Source organism: Gavia stellata, chromosome 1, assembly GCF_030936135.1.
Source record: "Gavia stellata isolate bGavSte3 chromosome 1, bGavSte3.hap2, whole genome shotgun sequence".
NCBI lineage: Eukaryota > Metazoa > Chordata > Aves > Gaviiformes > Gaviidae > Gavia > Gavia stellata.
In genome coordinates, this window is record NC_082594.1 from 75,966,407 (window position 1) to 75,983,126 (window position 16,720).

A 16,720-nucleotide genomic window follows, 5' to 3' on the forward strand; every position below is an offset into this window, starting at 1 on the left:
TACTGGATATTTTCAAGGAACGTGCGGACGAGGCATTGTTGGACATGGTTTAATGGGCATGGTGGTGTTGGTTGATGGTTGGACTTGATGATCTTACAGGTCTTTTCCAACCGTAGTAATTCTGTGATTCTGTGAAGTTGCTTAGTCATACAAAGACTGTAAGATACTGAGGACCTGAGCTTGGAGGAGGCCCATGAAGCCCCACTGTTCTGGAGGAAGCTGCCTACACAGCACTACTTGCAGGATAAAATGTGACTCAATGCTGTACATCTTCACTCGTCTGTTCATAGACATGGGGCTTATTCTTTATCTTTGTAAAACCTTTGATGAATGCCATGCAGCATAAAATTTCACAATCAGAGAAGCAGCTTACAAAAGCGAGCACTTCTAGTCTAAAAAGAGCTTGCAAAGCAGTATCCTATGCATGCGAAAATGAGCAGTATATGGTCTGGTCTTTGTGAGACACAGACCATTAGCAGAAAAATCCCTTTATTTTCTATCTTCATTTGGGAAGAATAACAGCGCAGTTTGCACTGCCCTACATACTCCATTAGCGCAAGGACTGAGTCTTGGCTCTGCGAACATGTATCACGGAAGAGCTCTTATTATATAACAGGAAAATGGAGCTCAGTTTAGTCTTTGAGATAAACCCCAATTAGAACAACAAATTCTAACTCTTTAAATTGTCAGGCATTTATTTCAAACATTGAGCCTGCCCAAGTGGTCATAAGCGCTGGGAAAGAACAGATCTGAAACCAGATAACACAGCCTAGTGTCTTTCTTGATGTGAGTCTACTCATGACAAACTTTTCTATTCAGCCTCTCCCCTAAACTCATCAGGATCTTTTATGTAATTTCCTAACATCTTCTACATTATGCAAATTTTATAACATCACATACATGTCATCATTCATTAAAATCTGGAAGCCAGCAAAAGAAGCTATAGTGTTGGATGTTGGCATCAGACAGGCAATCTGAGCTGCTTTGGGGTCATTATTTTCAGCTGCTCTTGAAAAACTGATGATTTTTTCTTGAGGCCCCTGTTTGTCACTATTCTTCTCATTTTCTTGCTGGCTTTCTGCCTCAATGATGCCCTCTGGCTCTTCATATTCTAGCTTGGTTTGTACCATTGCATGACCAGTTTTGTCTATCCATTCCTAGGAAAATGAAAATGTTGATGTTAGCAGGGACTGAGATATCAGTCAAAAGAAACCTGGCTGTACAGACACTGATTTTCCTTTAGTAATGGCATCTTTCCAGGATAAGCCACAATGGAGAAGATGAAAAGGAAGCAATATAGGCAAGCAGGACATAAGACAGCAGGATGGAAGAAAGGCAGGATGGCAGGAAAGCAGACAGGATTCCACAATTACATACAAATTCCTACTTATTATTGAGACTACAGTAAATACATCTTCATATTTAATCAGGGCCTTTAGAAAAACTTGGATGTGTAAAACACCTGGTGTTCCCTGCTTGATAGACTCATGCATTCTTTGACCAAGCCCTGGCTTAATCTAAATTGAGACTGAGTTCACATGAAGATTTACGCAACACAGCATTTCTGTATTAAAGCTTCAGTATTAATTTGCATTTATATATTTCTTCTTCAGTTTCAGTGTAAAGCTAACTTGTATACAGAAAGTTTTCAGTTTGTCACTGAAACATTATTACTGCTCTTTGATATTGTCGTTGGGTTTGAAAATGTAAATATTTCACCTGTCTCCACTCAGAGGAAACTTAGTAGAAATTAACATAAAGACAGCCCAATTAATACAGAAAAATATGTCACAGATGTGATGTCATGGACTCAAGAAACAGTAAGAAAACAAAAGCAAAATCTGTGATCTATTCATTTGACAACCATTTCATGTCTAAAGTTTTAGAGACCATACACCTCTGTGGTTAAGAGAGGATGCTTCCTACTGTGACTGATGCCTCCAAAGGCATGAGTGCCATCACTGTCTCAGTACTAAGTCTCACAGAACTTCACCAACATAAAGGGGAAGATCAGGTTGAAGCAAGGAATGGATGCAAACACCACGATGGCATCTCACCAGATATTGTGCCTCTGGACACCCTTAAATCCTTCTCCAGCAATTTCTCTGTCTCTTTCTATAGTAAGTGTCTTTTCACAGTGCTAAAGTAGCACTACAATGATTGTACAAGCTCTCGTATTTGTTCTGTCAATCCTCTTGGTGATGTTGCATGAGGGGAAGAGCTTTTCTCTTAGGTCAGAGAGCTCTTGTGGTAATGTCTGTGAAGAGCAAGTATCAGTAGCTACTTTCAAATTACTCTCAACACCGCAGAATTCACAGCCTTGTTAGGAAGCGAATGTTTACCTGGAAGTTTCCATTATGATCATTGAAGAGATCAGCAAATATGTATTTTGGATCTGGTATAGCAGGCATGACTGACTTTTGAAGCCTGCAAAGAGGAAAGAAAAATACAAATCCATGTTTTGTTATAGTGGAGTCATTCATACAAAAATCTACTTCAGCACAGTTCTGTAGCCACGAATATATTTTATGTGACAGTACTCTAGGCTTGACTTCTTTTAAAAGTGTTCTAAAGTCAAAAAGCAGTATGAAAACGCCATCAGTCTAAGAGTGATTTTTCTGCTGGATTTTCAGCAACACCATCCCAGTAAAATCTGGACTCTATACAAACTTCCAGCTAATCAGCAAGTGCCATTCTGCTCCATGCAGTAATCAGAGCTTTACAGTCCCCTAGACAGGGAAGATGGTGCAGCAACCAGCGGGACTGGCTGACTTTGTGAACACGAATGTAAACTTGAAACATAGAAGTATGGGAGAAAAAACTCAACTTATGATCTAAAAAGGTTATCAGGGTCCCATATGCTTTCAACTCATTTTCTGAAATACTGCAATTTTGGCTTTTTTTTTTTTTCCCCCCCCAGCGAAAAAGCCAAAATTTGGGGCATTTGCAGATTTTTTTCTGTTGTTTGATGGTTTTGGGGTTTTTTTTTAGATTGTAGATTCTAAACATGAACAGAGTCATTCAACTGCAGATCCAAATATCGAGATAGTCTTATTAAAGTTGAATGCACTCAAGCTTACTTCAGCCTACCACAAACAGACATTGAGTCCGATGAAAGTTGCACAAAAGAATGTCAGTTAGGAAGAAAGGAAGAAATAACCAAAATAATTGGCTTCTCAGGATTTAACTAGATTTCTAAAAAAAGAGAAGAAATTAAGTGAAAGAGACAGAATTTTATCCTGAAACATTATCTTTTACCAGAATTGTTCTGTTTTTGAAAATTAAAGGCCTTGGTGTTTAGAAGGCCAGAATGCATTATCCCTCAAATAGTAATTAAGCTACTGACTTCTACATCTTCATCATGACTTCATTTATCAGATAAGAATTTTGTCTGCTAAGAGACTTGATCCTGAATGATAGCTCTATTTTCATGACATGGTTATTTAGTAGTAACCAATAAAATTATATTTACCTCTGCCATTTACACAGAAGAATCAAGAGGATAAGTATCATTAGAAGTACTGCCAACAAACAACTTAAAACAATTACTGTGTGTGACTGAGATTTTGTATCATCATCACATGAATCTAGGAATAATCACAAAAAAAGTATGTGAAAAAATTATTTTTTGCTTTAACAGTAAATATTTCCAATCGTGCTAGAATATTGACTTTTCTTTAAGAAAAAAAAAACAAAAAACTTTTTAAAAACAAATAAGACAAGTTCAACTGAAACTGAGAAGAAAAGCCATCTTTCCCCAAACCTTGCAACAAAAGAAAATTGTGCTTTTATTTATCTAAATTGACCTGGTACAGGACAAAGGAGCAGGTTTACAGGCAAAGAGTCGAGGCATTATGAATGAATTGAGTATTTCTTTTCATCTTCATCACATTGCATTGATAGTGATTCAGCAACTTTGTGCTAAGATCTACATTACATACACCTACTTACAATCACTAAAGCCGCAAGTAAAATTTTACATGTAGCCTGAATGTCTTATTTCTCAAGATAAAACAAACAAGCAAACAACATCTCCCCCATCCCAGCAAACAAAAAGCCAGCAAACCACAAGTGCTGATACCCAGAAAGTAACTGGTGGCAGGATATCATCTAACACACAGGTATGTAAAACTAATGCATTTGTTCACTTTTTGGCATTTTCTCAGTGGTTTTCCTCCAGCTTTTGTAATGCCACCTCAAAACTCTACCTCCTACTACTGACCTTCTGCTCTCCACATAAATGCTATAAAACCTAAACTGATTATTCATAAAGGAGCAACTGCTCAGCTTGTTCCACCTGCCTGCTTTGTTCAGCTTGCCAGAAAGCCACAAGAAAAATTGTGATCCCCAAGTAAGGTATTCAGAGTCTATGAAATTTCTTGAGCACAGCTTTGTTCACGGCTTCCTCTGATGTTAGATTTGGAGTCAGTAATAACTCATTAAAGACCTGAAGTGATGCACTTACCCCAACGAAGGGGCTGTACCAATGTCACTTCTGATCCAGGGCACCCAGAGTGACTGAACCACTAGTCTGTCTCCTCTGTGCTTTCTGTCCTTTCAGTTACCTGCTGGCAGCCTCTGGTCAAATGGTCCAGGTAGGGGTGTTATCTGCTCACCTCTCAGAGGTGCACAGGGAGACATTGTCTTCTGTGTTTTCTTAAGGGCATTTGCCAGCCACACCTGAGGACATGCTTGCAGGCTCACAATTTGCATGGTGGAGGAGGCTTCTGTGGAGGTCAGCACTGTGGCTACTACTAGTGCACAGGCTGCACATACCTGTGCTCCAGGATTTCATCCCAACTTTGTGTATACAGATTTTCTTCAGGTGAGCTAATAGCCCATTGCATTTTAGAGAACTCGGATCTGGGTATACTGGATATCTGGGTGTCTCATAGTTCTGTTAAAACTTAGTGGGTGGCATTTTATGCTTAGTTGATATGACACGAATGTGCTGGGATGGTGTACAGTCTTTTCTTTACTACAGCAAATCTGTTTTTTGGTTTTGATAACTAATAGAAATACTGTTTCCATCAAAGATAGTCAATTGCACTCGGTTAAATGTGTCTTTCTGGTGGGAAAGCAGTGCTGATACTGACTTTGCTTCCATTTCATCTCTTTTCCCCCATCCTCCCTGTTTTGATCAATCCAGCACATATGAGCATCAGACTGCTATGACCTCTGGTTCTGTAGTTCAACTGGATGGACTTTCAAAACAAATGGCCTTCAAAAATGGGGGATCAAGTATTTTCTTGGGGTTCGGGTTGGATGTCCATATATCATATGTGGACAACCGCCCGCCCACCATGCATCATATCACTGTCATTGGTGGACCCTAGACACTATTGTAACACAAATAATAAGGACACTCTAAACTTTGCTGATAATGGCATAAATTGATAGTGTTATGGGCCATCAGGAACAAAGTGGACAGGAGTTAAACGTGGGCAATTAGAGATCCACATGAACTTTCTTTGATAACAGAAGATGGAGCACAACAGTGCAACATTAATTTGCTGCATGTTCCCAGCCTCTTTTGCAGTCACCGCTTCCCCATTTGTACTTAGACAGTATATGAATGTAGCACAACTGTTACCTAATAATGTGCCATTCATCCAAAATGTTTCTGCTTCCCAGTCACTGCTGTAATTAACTACGTTGCAGTAGGGTACTAGCCTCTTCAGTCTGACCCGGAAAGAATAGCATTTCCTCGGATCAAAGCCTTGCTCTCCAACACTGCAACACTTAGAAGTTCTGGACTGAGAAGGAAGGCATATCATCGTTAATTCTGGTTTTCAAGACAGTGCTTCAGAATGCTACACTCAGTCATGGTCACAACTAGGACAAGGGATAGGCCAACCCAAAACCTCAGAACTGCATTTTAACTTCTCTGAGTTTCGAGAAATTCTGTTTCTTGACTGAGTCTTCACAGTTCATAGCCATTCCTCATTGTCCGATATTGAGTTGAAGGTCATAAAAATCATTACATAGTGCACTATGTTACAGTTGCATATTTACAACATGCAAAGACACTTCAAATCCACAAAATATTTACAAGTTATATTTGAGACTGGAAAGGTTACGTCAATGAAATAATATTTAGAAATAATTAACAGCTATGTTTAGAATAAATAAAAATCCTGTCTCTTCTCTTTTCTCTCAGTCTATTTCATGTTTTTTTCTCCCTTTCTCACTCTTCTTTTAAACTCTACTCTGCTTTCTGCTTTTGTCTTCCAAAACTCTTCTATTCTGAATATATGACCTTTCCCTTAGATTGTCCTCAGCTCTTCAGGTGGCAACTAGGTATAACTCAAAAAGTAAATTATTTCTGGCATGGCAGGGATCCAGGATCCTAAAAATCTAACTGTTTTCTGCAACCAGCTATATTAGAAAATATAGGATGGGAGAACAATTCAAAAACAACTCTATTTTACATTCTATGGACATGTTACTTCCAGCTCCTTCCAATGTTGATTAAAAATGTTATGTCCAACTCACTTGCCAGTCTTTGTCAAACTTGCTTTTGTATTGAAGCTCAAGTCTCAAGCACTTCACAGCTCTCTCTGGTTTATTACAGCTTACAGTAACGGTGTCTTCTTTCCAGAAGAAGGTCACGTTTTCTGGTCGGTTGGGCTTTACTAAGAAGAAGAGAAACAGATTATGTGATAGTATCTTAAAAAGAAGTACTTTGCAGTTAAAATTATTGTTCTTCCTTCCTTGTCTCAATGTTTCTCTGAGTAGTAAGTGAAGAAGGTGGACTTTCTTCTTGGAGAACGCACTTTTGTAGCTGACCTCCCTATTAAACATCAAAATGGAGCTTGACACCATGACACTATTCATCATTCAAGGTGCCACATTCAAAGGTAGATACTATCTCATATCAGGAACCTATTGCAAGTACTTAATGAAAGACTCTAGTCTCCTCATACTCCCTGCAATCAAGAGAAAGAAAAAGTCTTCTTCATTGGAAATGGACTGACAAATTCAGTACCATAAAACCTACAAGACACACTTGTGCAGCTGCTGGAGGCTATGGGGATACAGTGGGGCATGTGCAAAAAGCACTGGGTGCCTACCTGTGCACAACTGAATCTACTCCTCACTGTTTTCAGATGGTCCGAAGAGCATTCAGTGGTTCGATCTATGTAGCTGGTTAGTCTTCAGTAGTGGGAAATAAGGGATGAGGAGTGTTACCTGTTTTCTTAATCCTTCTAGTTGCCTTTTTGTATTATGAAAATTCTGCCTTCCTAGTTTAAAGACTTAAGTCTGATCCCTGATATCTGTGTTTTGTTACCTAACCCTTTTGAAATTCATTTGACTATCAGTGGGTGTTTAATAGCCAAAATTCAAGAATCAGGCTGCAACTTTCCATAACTTATGAGATATTGGTAAAATTATGAGATATAAATGTATTCTCAAAGTTAGATGCCTTGACAGGTTTTTGTTTAATCCTTTTTGCTAAAACTTTATTAATAAATGCTAATAATGTATTTGGAATATATATATTTTTTCAGATAATTCTGCGGTTTATATTTTCTGTGTGATTTTTATCGGAAAAAATCCCTTCACTTTAAATGCTGTAACTATCTGCAATTCCAGAAGATTTTGATAAACTAATCTCACACTAGATGTGAAATATGTATTTGGGGGCAGGAGGGATTTAATAAAAACAGGAGCATCGTCTCTCTACTAGTAGGAGGATGTCTCTTTTATGTTGTCGTACTGTACCGAAGCCACTCAACTAATTTCTACTGACATCTGATAATGGGTTTATGACAGCCTTTTTGATAAGAAGTAGTTTGCTGCCTCGGATCCCATGGAAGATGGCAAAAGAATGGAAGGTTGAACATATGAGAAAGATCACACAGTCAGCACTAAGACAAGAAACTATCAACTTTTATTCATTTTCCTGATATGAATACTGAGCAGGCCTGCACTAGATTAAGCATATCCACATATTTTAGTATTTTCATTCTGATTTTGAAACTCTTTTGGGACAAATCTGACTGTCTCATGTAATCTCACTTAGCTGTAGCTGCACACAGGCCTGTGTAACTACTGATGACAGCAAGGGGTGAAAATCAACATGAAATAACTATAATTTGGTTCTAGCACACAAATTAATAACATTTTATACACCAATATAATTGATTTCTTCTCAAACTAAGGACAACTAGAGAATCAGTGAAAACACTAGGACTACCAACGTAGTTGTGATATTACATACTTACTATAAAAATCAGATTTTAGTCTTTTAGAAAAAAGCTCTTCACTTCCATTGCTATTCCTGATAGAGATGGCAAGGGTGGGTCCTTCTGTCTTAAAAAGACATCCAGAATTATAATCTTGATCCAATAAATAGGTGGGACATGGCTTCCAAACTTTATGCTTGCCCTCATCAAATCTATAAATGAAATAATATTGGTGAATGGAACACTCTTACCAGTTAACACAAGTTCATTCCTTTTTGTCATTGTTCTTTCTTCTTTCTTTCTTTCTTTTTTTTTTTTTCTTTTTCAAATGCTCCTACCAAGGGAAGTCTGATTATGGAATTTCTTGAAGCAGCAAATTTCATAGTGGTGTTAGAGAATTCATTACCCAAACCTCATTGACATTCCAGCTCTGGGTTTTGATGCAGTCTGAAATTATCAAGTTTCCTTCATGTTGTTGTTGTTGTTTTCTAATAAGAGAATTACTTGTTCAGACAGATGTTTTCATTAATCTGTTTCCAAGATTGCACTGCTAAAAGTTCTTTCACATATACCACCCAGAAAGAAAAGGGAAGCTCAAGCGCTATGACTGTCTTTAACCAAAACATTAAATTTCTGTTAGTAATTAATGACATCAGTTAATAAGGAAAATATACACACATGTGGAAAAAACACCTTCAATAGTGTAATTAACATTAGCATTTAGCACAATGACGGAAGAGGGACAAATCTTTCATATAATGTCTGTTGTGACTGACTATTCAGCAGACTTACTGATTTGTACACTTCTGTAGCAGGTTGTGAATATAAACAGGTTTCATGCTGGATGATTAACAAACGTTAAAAGCATTTGCAGGTATGGATCACAGAAGACTCAAACGGACTTAGATATTTCAGTCTCCCAAAATAAGTCTTTTAAGAAGAGAAGAATAGGCATTGTCAATACTCACGTATAAGAAAATGACACATTCTCAACGGGAAATAGTTCCTTTGCTGCCCATGTGATCTGCATCTTCTCATTATTGAAGTTGATTATTGTGGTGCTGATGGCATCTTTCCAACCTGCCCAGGACATTGACAGAGAATGTGATTTTTGCAGTGAGTATGAAAAACATCCCTTGACATTGGTAAGTTATCAGTATTTCAAGGATATGTATGCAATAGACTCAGACGATCATACAAGAAGAAGACAAGAATATCTAAAATGCAAGGAAACAGAGTAAAATAACCTAGGGAGGTTGCAATTAGAATTTTAAAATAGTAAAATGAAAGCATGCACAGCAACACCAGAGAGCACCCCATGGTCCCTGAGCCAAAAGGTTCCTGTGCATGCAATGCATAGGGCCTACACCTTGAGGCCAACCTTCCCCCATAATACCTGCTAAGGTTTTCCTGCTAAGGAAAACTATTTGGGAACTAATGCCCCGTGGACCCTGTGTGTAAACTGTCAAATGTTTACTGTAGGAAACAAGGGACAAACACCATGGGTGAAGACCAGGTCAAGACCCACAGGAACCCAGAGCAGATCAGCACAAGCAGGTGTACTGCATATTTGATCTATGTGGTTGCGGCCAATTCCACCTTACAGACAAACAAGATCACTTAATGTCCTCTGACTGCACGCAGATATTATTTCCTCTCCTGACCCTCTCCTTGTTACAGTTCTTGCTAAGGACACAGGTATTTTAATTGTGTGTCCATCAGGATTCCACAATCAGACACTGAAGATAAATCTGTCATTGAAAAATGGAGAAATTAAGAAGGCAGAAGGATTAGAAATCCATTCTATATCAAGGAAAAGGACGAATTATTTATTTTGCATTCTATAGGATGTGAAATTATATTTACTTGAACGAACAAAGAGGATGAAAATGTATCTTGAATATCAGCAAGAAACCACTTGAGGGTAAAATTTGCAGATTGATGTCTCCAGACATGAAGTGCTTACCACTAAAAACTTTTGTTGGAATATTCCTGCCTAGCGGGAGAATAGAGGATTTGAGTTTTGATTGCTGTCTACATTTTATAACACTTTGGACTTTTGAAGGGGTTTAAAGAGGAAAAATTTTAAAACATTTCTTATGAGCTTTTTATCACATACAGTGATCCTGAATGTTCACGGGAATGAAGCCTAACTATCCTTATGGTTGCTATCTTTTGCTCCTTAATCAACACTAAGAATGTGAGAAAGGCATGTGGGTTCAAGTAACCTTTTCGCCCCTATTTTCAGGGCTCTATCTCTGCATCTATACGTTTCATGACTTCTGTAATTAGAGTTAGTCAAAACATTTTTGCATAGGTGGAATTATGTTGTAACATACCGTTTTGTCAAAATCATTCAAGAGTCAGTAATGACAGAAATCCAAGAGACACTGGGTAAATGTAGCTGCAGGTCCCTGCTATATGATTCATGGAGGTCTGGTAAAAAAGATTCTGCTCTTACTCAGGAGAAGGACTTGAAACTAAAACTCCTGCATCTTCTAGCTAATGCCTGCAAGCTTGTTCTATATTGTTTTCTCAAATGGAAAATCTCATGTGCTTTTCTGAAGAATAAAGAAGTCAGTACTATCACACGCTGAAGCAAAAACAGAACTTCAAAACCTCAAAAGCTACCATAAAATGGAATTCATCTAGCCAGTTCTACCTCTGTTACAGAGACTGCCTGGCCCTTGTTTCCTAACTCCTCAAGCCCTTTGTAAGTCAGTCCTCTCAGCAGGTCTAAGAGATGATCTTGTCTTTAACTAAAGCCACTGAGAAATATGATGGCAAAGTGCCTAACAGTGGATTCTTGGTCTGCAATTGCACTAACACATTTTAATTCTTATTGACTAAATTCTAGTATGGTTGTGCTGTGCAGTATCTAGTGTTATGCTTAGTGTAACTGAAATCCATATGACTACTTGCACTTAGATTTTCTATAAAGATAGTTAAAGGTATATTTGATGTATATTTGAGTGTATAATTACATGTTCTCCATCTTTAAGTAAAATTAACATTATGAAAAAGAATATAGATGTTAGTGAAAGGACAATACTGTACTGCCCTGAGGTAATTTTTATAAGTATAGAATGAATCCTTTCAATTCCCTTTAGAAGCAACAAAATATGTACTTTCCACTTTTTGATGAATAGTCTGATTGCAGATATTCTTACTTTGAGAAAGAACTGTTAATGTTCATGCTTCAATTATGAAAACAAAACCAGGAAGAGTACTTGCTTTCTTAATCACATATTTTCAAGGATAATTAATTTCAAAATTAATTTACGATGATTTTTCTATGAGCACAATAGTTTGGTATAATGACAAAATGCTGTTTGTAGGGCATGTTTTTGAATCAATTTTTACACATGAACAAAATTCTTCAGTTTAATCTCAGAAGGTGGCTTAACATCTCTGCAGAGAACTGTGCACACCCGTCTTCCTGCGCTTGACAAAAAGATTTCAAATAGGCTATGTGCTAAGCAGAGAGGCATGCAGTCTCACCAGTAGGACATATCAAGGAGTAGGTATCTGAGAGTTCTATATTCGGCATAGCCAACTAATCCAGGCTGTACCAGGGCCCTTACCAGATGAAGGTTGCCAGCTCAAAACCCTCAACTTGGATTGGGCACCTGGGCAGACCCAATGAAAAACACAGCAGTGATTTTTCCGTTATTTGGAGGGTGGGCTCGACACCCAGCGTTTATTCCATTGCTCCCCATCTGTGAGGTTGCAGCAGTTGGCCTATGATGTGAAAGATATGCTTGCATTGATTTCTAGTGTTAAGAAAATGGTGTGGGTTGGGTGTATATATGAGACTGCTCTCAGGTTGCTCAGTATCATGGAGTTGCTAATATCTGAAGTCTGAAGGGAATAATAGAGCAAAGACATAACTTTACTGGTGAAAAGTAGGTGTTTGCAGATGTCAAATGATCTGTAAAGGTTTTGGAGGATCTTGTAGAATTTGCTGCGAAAAATGGTTCTAATCGCTCTGAGGCGTTCAGTCAATTTGGTCACAAGAGTCGTACAGGCACAGAAAAAAGGGAGGAAGAGGAAAAAGGGAGTTTGTAACCTAAATAGGCAACACCATTAAAAGAAGAGAAGAAAGGAGAGGAAAAGCATGTTTTAAATACCTCCAAGACGAAAATAATGCAATGCTATGAGTTTTATCCCTCCAAGTTCAGAGTGGTAAAATAATATTGTACTAATTAGTCTTTCTGAATGAATTTTCTCTTACTGGGCAGTATAAATAACTTTCTTTTTTTAAAATAATGTTTATAGGGAAATTGGTGGAATTAACACAGATAGCACTGGTTCATTAATTGTGAGAGAGATCACACAGAATTTGCTCATGCAAATTTTTTGTATACACCTGAGAAAAACTATGGTGACAATATTTAGATTGAATAGTTGATGTGTGCTTGGGAAACTCCTTGAACCTGTGACTATGTATCTCACAACCCTGACACTGCCAGCAGAGAAATAAAAGTAAAGATTTTGGTAAAGTGGTAACCCACCCTTCCCTCTCTGTACAGGCCAACTCTTGAAATCCTTTTTTAGGTTGCCATATTTTCCCTCAATTCCAACGCAAAAAGGATACCAGGATCAAAACCCTGAATCCCATAAAGTTCCTTCAATGGGGTGTTCGAGCTCTTCAAACTGTTAGTGGGTGAGTCAAGGCGTGATTGGCTCTGGAGATGGATAATAAGGAAATCAGAGGGTCCACAGGGGATTTCTACAAACTAAGGAGTGGACACTAAAACCTGAGGGTCTGATCTGACTGGCATGTTGGAAGGCAACAAAAGTCACCAATTCATTCTGAATCTTGGAGAACTTGGACTCAGTATTCTCTATTTTTCAGTTACTTTATGATAGCTCTATACTACCCATTACAGGCTGCAACTCAGAGATGCACACTAAATCTTGGGTTTGGCAATGCATATTTTTTTGGATGACAGAGAAGAGTATCAGTTTGGCTCCAGTCCTGCAGTGATTTATTGATGGACTTAACTTTGCACACTCTGAGTAGTTCACTTGACTTCGGCAGGATTACTCAGAGCGCAGCATCTTAACAACACATATAAATCTTTCTAGGATCAGAACCTTCTTCTGCAAAAAACCTACATGAATTGAAACTCTGGGATTTTAACGTTTAAATGTAAAGTCCGGTAACTGCAGTTATTTATGTACTAAAATGGAAGGTAATACATTATTAAATACTTTAACAATAAATAGAACCATTTAATAGAAATGGTATAGAAATTGTAATAAACTGGTGATATATACATATTCTTTCCTGTGCTCTAGTTTTTAAGGACTTCATAAGAAATCAGTCTTAACATAATTCATTAGCTAGGTAGGACAGAAAAAGCTTTACCAATCTTTTATTATTAAAGACTGTGTTTCTAGAGCTCTAGTCAGGGCAATTTTCTACTGTGTTTTCTGATTTCATGAGTTTTGTAGCCTTTTTGAATGTGGCATGAGTTGGGTTTTGTGTAAATGTTCAGGAAAGGTTTGCATGCATCTTTTCAAATTATAGCATGTATATGTTGCATAAATCACATTTTAACATGAAAAGATGCATAGCCTAAGTGAGGTTTTTAAAGTTTGGATTAAACGGACATCAAATCCTCTGAGGACATGTACAGGTTATCTGAAATCTGGTATTTCCTTCTGATGATCTTTCCTTTACCTTTAACTGAAAAGATGTTCAGTTTCCTTTTTCTTTTTTTTGAAGTGCCTATACACCTATACTTCTGGAGGCAGAATCATTCATATCTTTTGTTAATGGAAAGAGATAGAGAGAACGAGAATAGAGGGGACCATTTCTCTCCCTTTCTTTATGATGGCATTTTTATGAATCCACCTGTAACACTGCAGATCGTTCTCAGTTAATGTGCCAGCTCTTCCACAGTAATTGCAATTATTTAAAACATTCTTCTATTCATGATCCTAGAGGCACACAATAGACTGAAGTAACACATTTATCATTATTCTCTGTATTATGATAATGGGTAGATGGAAAGGTCAAAAATATTATGAACAGTCAGTCCCTGGGCTAAAGAGGAGTGTCAGCAACTTTCTGTCTGAGGATGGCTAGGTCTTTCTGTCTGAGGTCTAGCTAGGTATGCAGTATGTTGCAGTGCTGTAGGACACATACCAGTGCCCCAGAGCATAAGCTTCAGAGAAAATTATCCAAGTCTATATCTTCGGTAAAACCAGACAGGGACTGGTAGGGCTCCATGCAAGTCTTTAACCTCACAGGCACTGCTGGGCACCTAGCTCTTCTCAGGACAGAGAAGCACGGAAAATACCACTCTGGTGTGTGGAGAAAGTATTTTTACAGGGGAAAAAAAATAAATTTCCTTAAGCGATTAGTTATGCAGACACAACCATGAGCAAGAATATGAGCAAGTACATTCCACCTCCAAGTCACTTTTCAAAGTTTATTACTGAGAAAAAATACTATTGAAGGGAAACATTGTAAAAAGGCTGAATGTCACGGAACAGATCAAAGAAAAGAAAAAGGAGAGGCAGAATGTCAATCTGCAAAGATAACAGAATGGAACATGCATGTACTGGAACAGTTGCAACCTCATTGAAACATAACAACGAAGAAAAACCACTTTTGATTTCCTTACACTGATGAAACCTGATAAGTAACCACATGTTGAACTTCCACATATTGCAGCACACTGTATAGAAACTACTGGCTAGCCAGACCCAGATCTGAGCCTACAGTCTTTAGTTACCCTTAATACTAATGATCTATGAGAACAGTTTAATTTCGTTAATAGGAACACATGTAGGCAAAAGTGCAACTCCTTGCACACAAGACTGCTGAATTCAATGTACAGGACAGAGACTTAATAGAAAACCTCTTTTCAAGAAAAGGAACAAGTCAGCAAGAGATATTTTTTTATAGACACTTTGAGGCAAGGCATAATCCTTATAGCATAATTCTCGTAACCCATCAAACTGAGTGGGTTTTTTTTTTTTTTCAGAAGATCACCAACCATTGCTATGCATCACAACATTTTGCATCAAATAAACACCACAACTGTAATTTTCAACTTTTGTTCCACAAATTCATGCCATCAGCACATCATGGCTATAGGTGGTTGCCATCTCAGGACAGGGAAGAGTCATGTCCCCTCACAGGAGAGCCAGTGACTCACAGGAGCAATTAACACTGGAGAATCAGGTGGTGCTGCATTGCCGAAAATAGTACTTACTGTATGTACAGCAGAACAGAGAGCTGATTTATAGGTTGATAAGACCAGAGCATAACTTTAAAGTATTTCTTTCTCCTTATAAAATGAATGAGAGGGAACTTGTCATAAATTAAGAAAAGTGAAGATTAGATTATTGGTCTATGTGTTGGGCTTTATGTTTGATTTCTGTAAAAATCCATTTATCTTTGGCAAGCTATAAGTAATGGCATTGCAGACAAACACATGAAATAGAGATGTTCTTATATTTAGGTAGCCAAATAATAATGTCTTTCTTAATTTTGCTGTTTAATACTATTTTTACCTTGATGCTTTCTCAGGTGCAAGATATTGCTGGATATTTTCCCATCATGTTCATTCTTCCAGAATACTAAGCGCTGAAGACTTACCTGGAATCTGTTTTATCCACCTTTGTTCAATGTGAAGGCTAGTCTTTATTGGATGCAGTCTACTCTGTTATAACCTATGTCTTAGACAGTAAGTAGCCCTGCTTAAAGAACAGACACAATCTTAGCGAGTTCTGCTTTAATTTTTAATTAGAAAATTTTCATAGAAATCTGTTATTATCATCATCATTATTGGGTTTTTTTAAGAATCCATTTTCATCTCTGCTGGATATCAGTTTCTGTTTGGTTGATTCTTTTCACCAAAAAAGTACTGAATATTGTAACACATGAGGTAAAGTAGGCACAGAAATATTGCTAACTAATATATCAATTTCTTAAATAAATATCTGTGGATTCAAACTTACCAGGAGATTGTGACTGAGAAGCCACCAGGTTGCCCAGAATGAAGATCACTGAACATGTTTGAAAGATGAGTCTCATGGTTGGAATGACACAACAGACTGTGAAGAGATGAGTAATCATAATCTCTGGACGTTGCTATTTGATCACTTTATACCAGAGGCTGGAGGGAACTGGAGGAAATGACTACAGGAAATAAAAAATTGAAATATCTCTAGCTATAAACAAATCAGAAGTGCAGGACTTTGGAATGCACACCTTCTTCATAATATGTTAAAGAAAATAAAATTAATGTCTCAGAATATGAATTATCTCATCAGCACTTTGCTTTATCTTTTCACAGCTGTATCAATCAGAGGTGACCATAGCCCTGATCCAAATGAGAACCAGGTAGCTGTGCATAGCTGTGGCTACATCCTATCATGGATGAAGACACTGACCTCAAAGTGCCCAGTGACCTGCAGGTAGGAGAGGTACAAACACCCTGTCTCCCCACTTACTTACAAATCAGGTGCTGTTTGTGCTAGCAGATGTTTATACTGCCACTCCACATGCC

At 37.8% G+C, this 16,720-nt stretch overlaps 1 protein-coding gene across 1 annotated transcript; it reads right to left on the reverse strand.

Moving 5' to 3' along the window:
* Positions 1 to 884: 884 nt before the first annotated feature.
* CRLF2 (cytokine receptor like factor 2) lies at positions 885 to 16,245 on the reverse strand. The gene is made up of 8 exons (XM_009808391.2): positions 16,170 to 16,245; positions 9,158 to 9,269; positions 8,229 to 8,401; positions 6,496 to 6,635; positions 5,594 to 5,756; positions 3,473 to 3,587; positions 2,343 to 2,427; positions 885 to 1,157 (listed from the first exon to the last, which is right to left on the reverse strand). Exons 1-8 carry the CDS (start codon positions 16,243 to 16,245, stop codon positions 885 to 887), a joined length of 1,137 nt encoding a protein of 378 aa, XP_009806693.2.
* Positions 16,246 to 16,720: the final 475 nt, after the last annotated feature.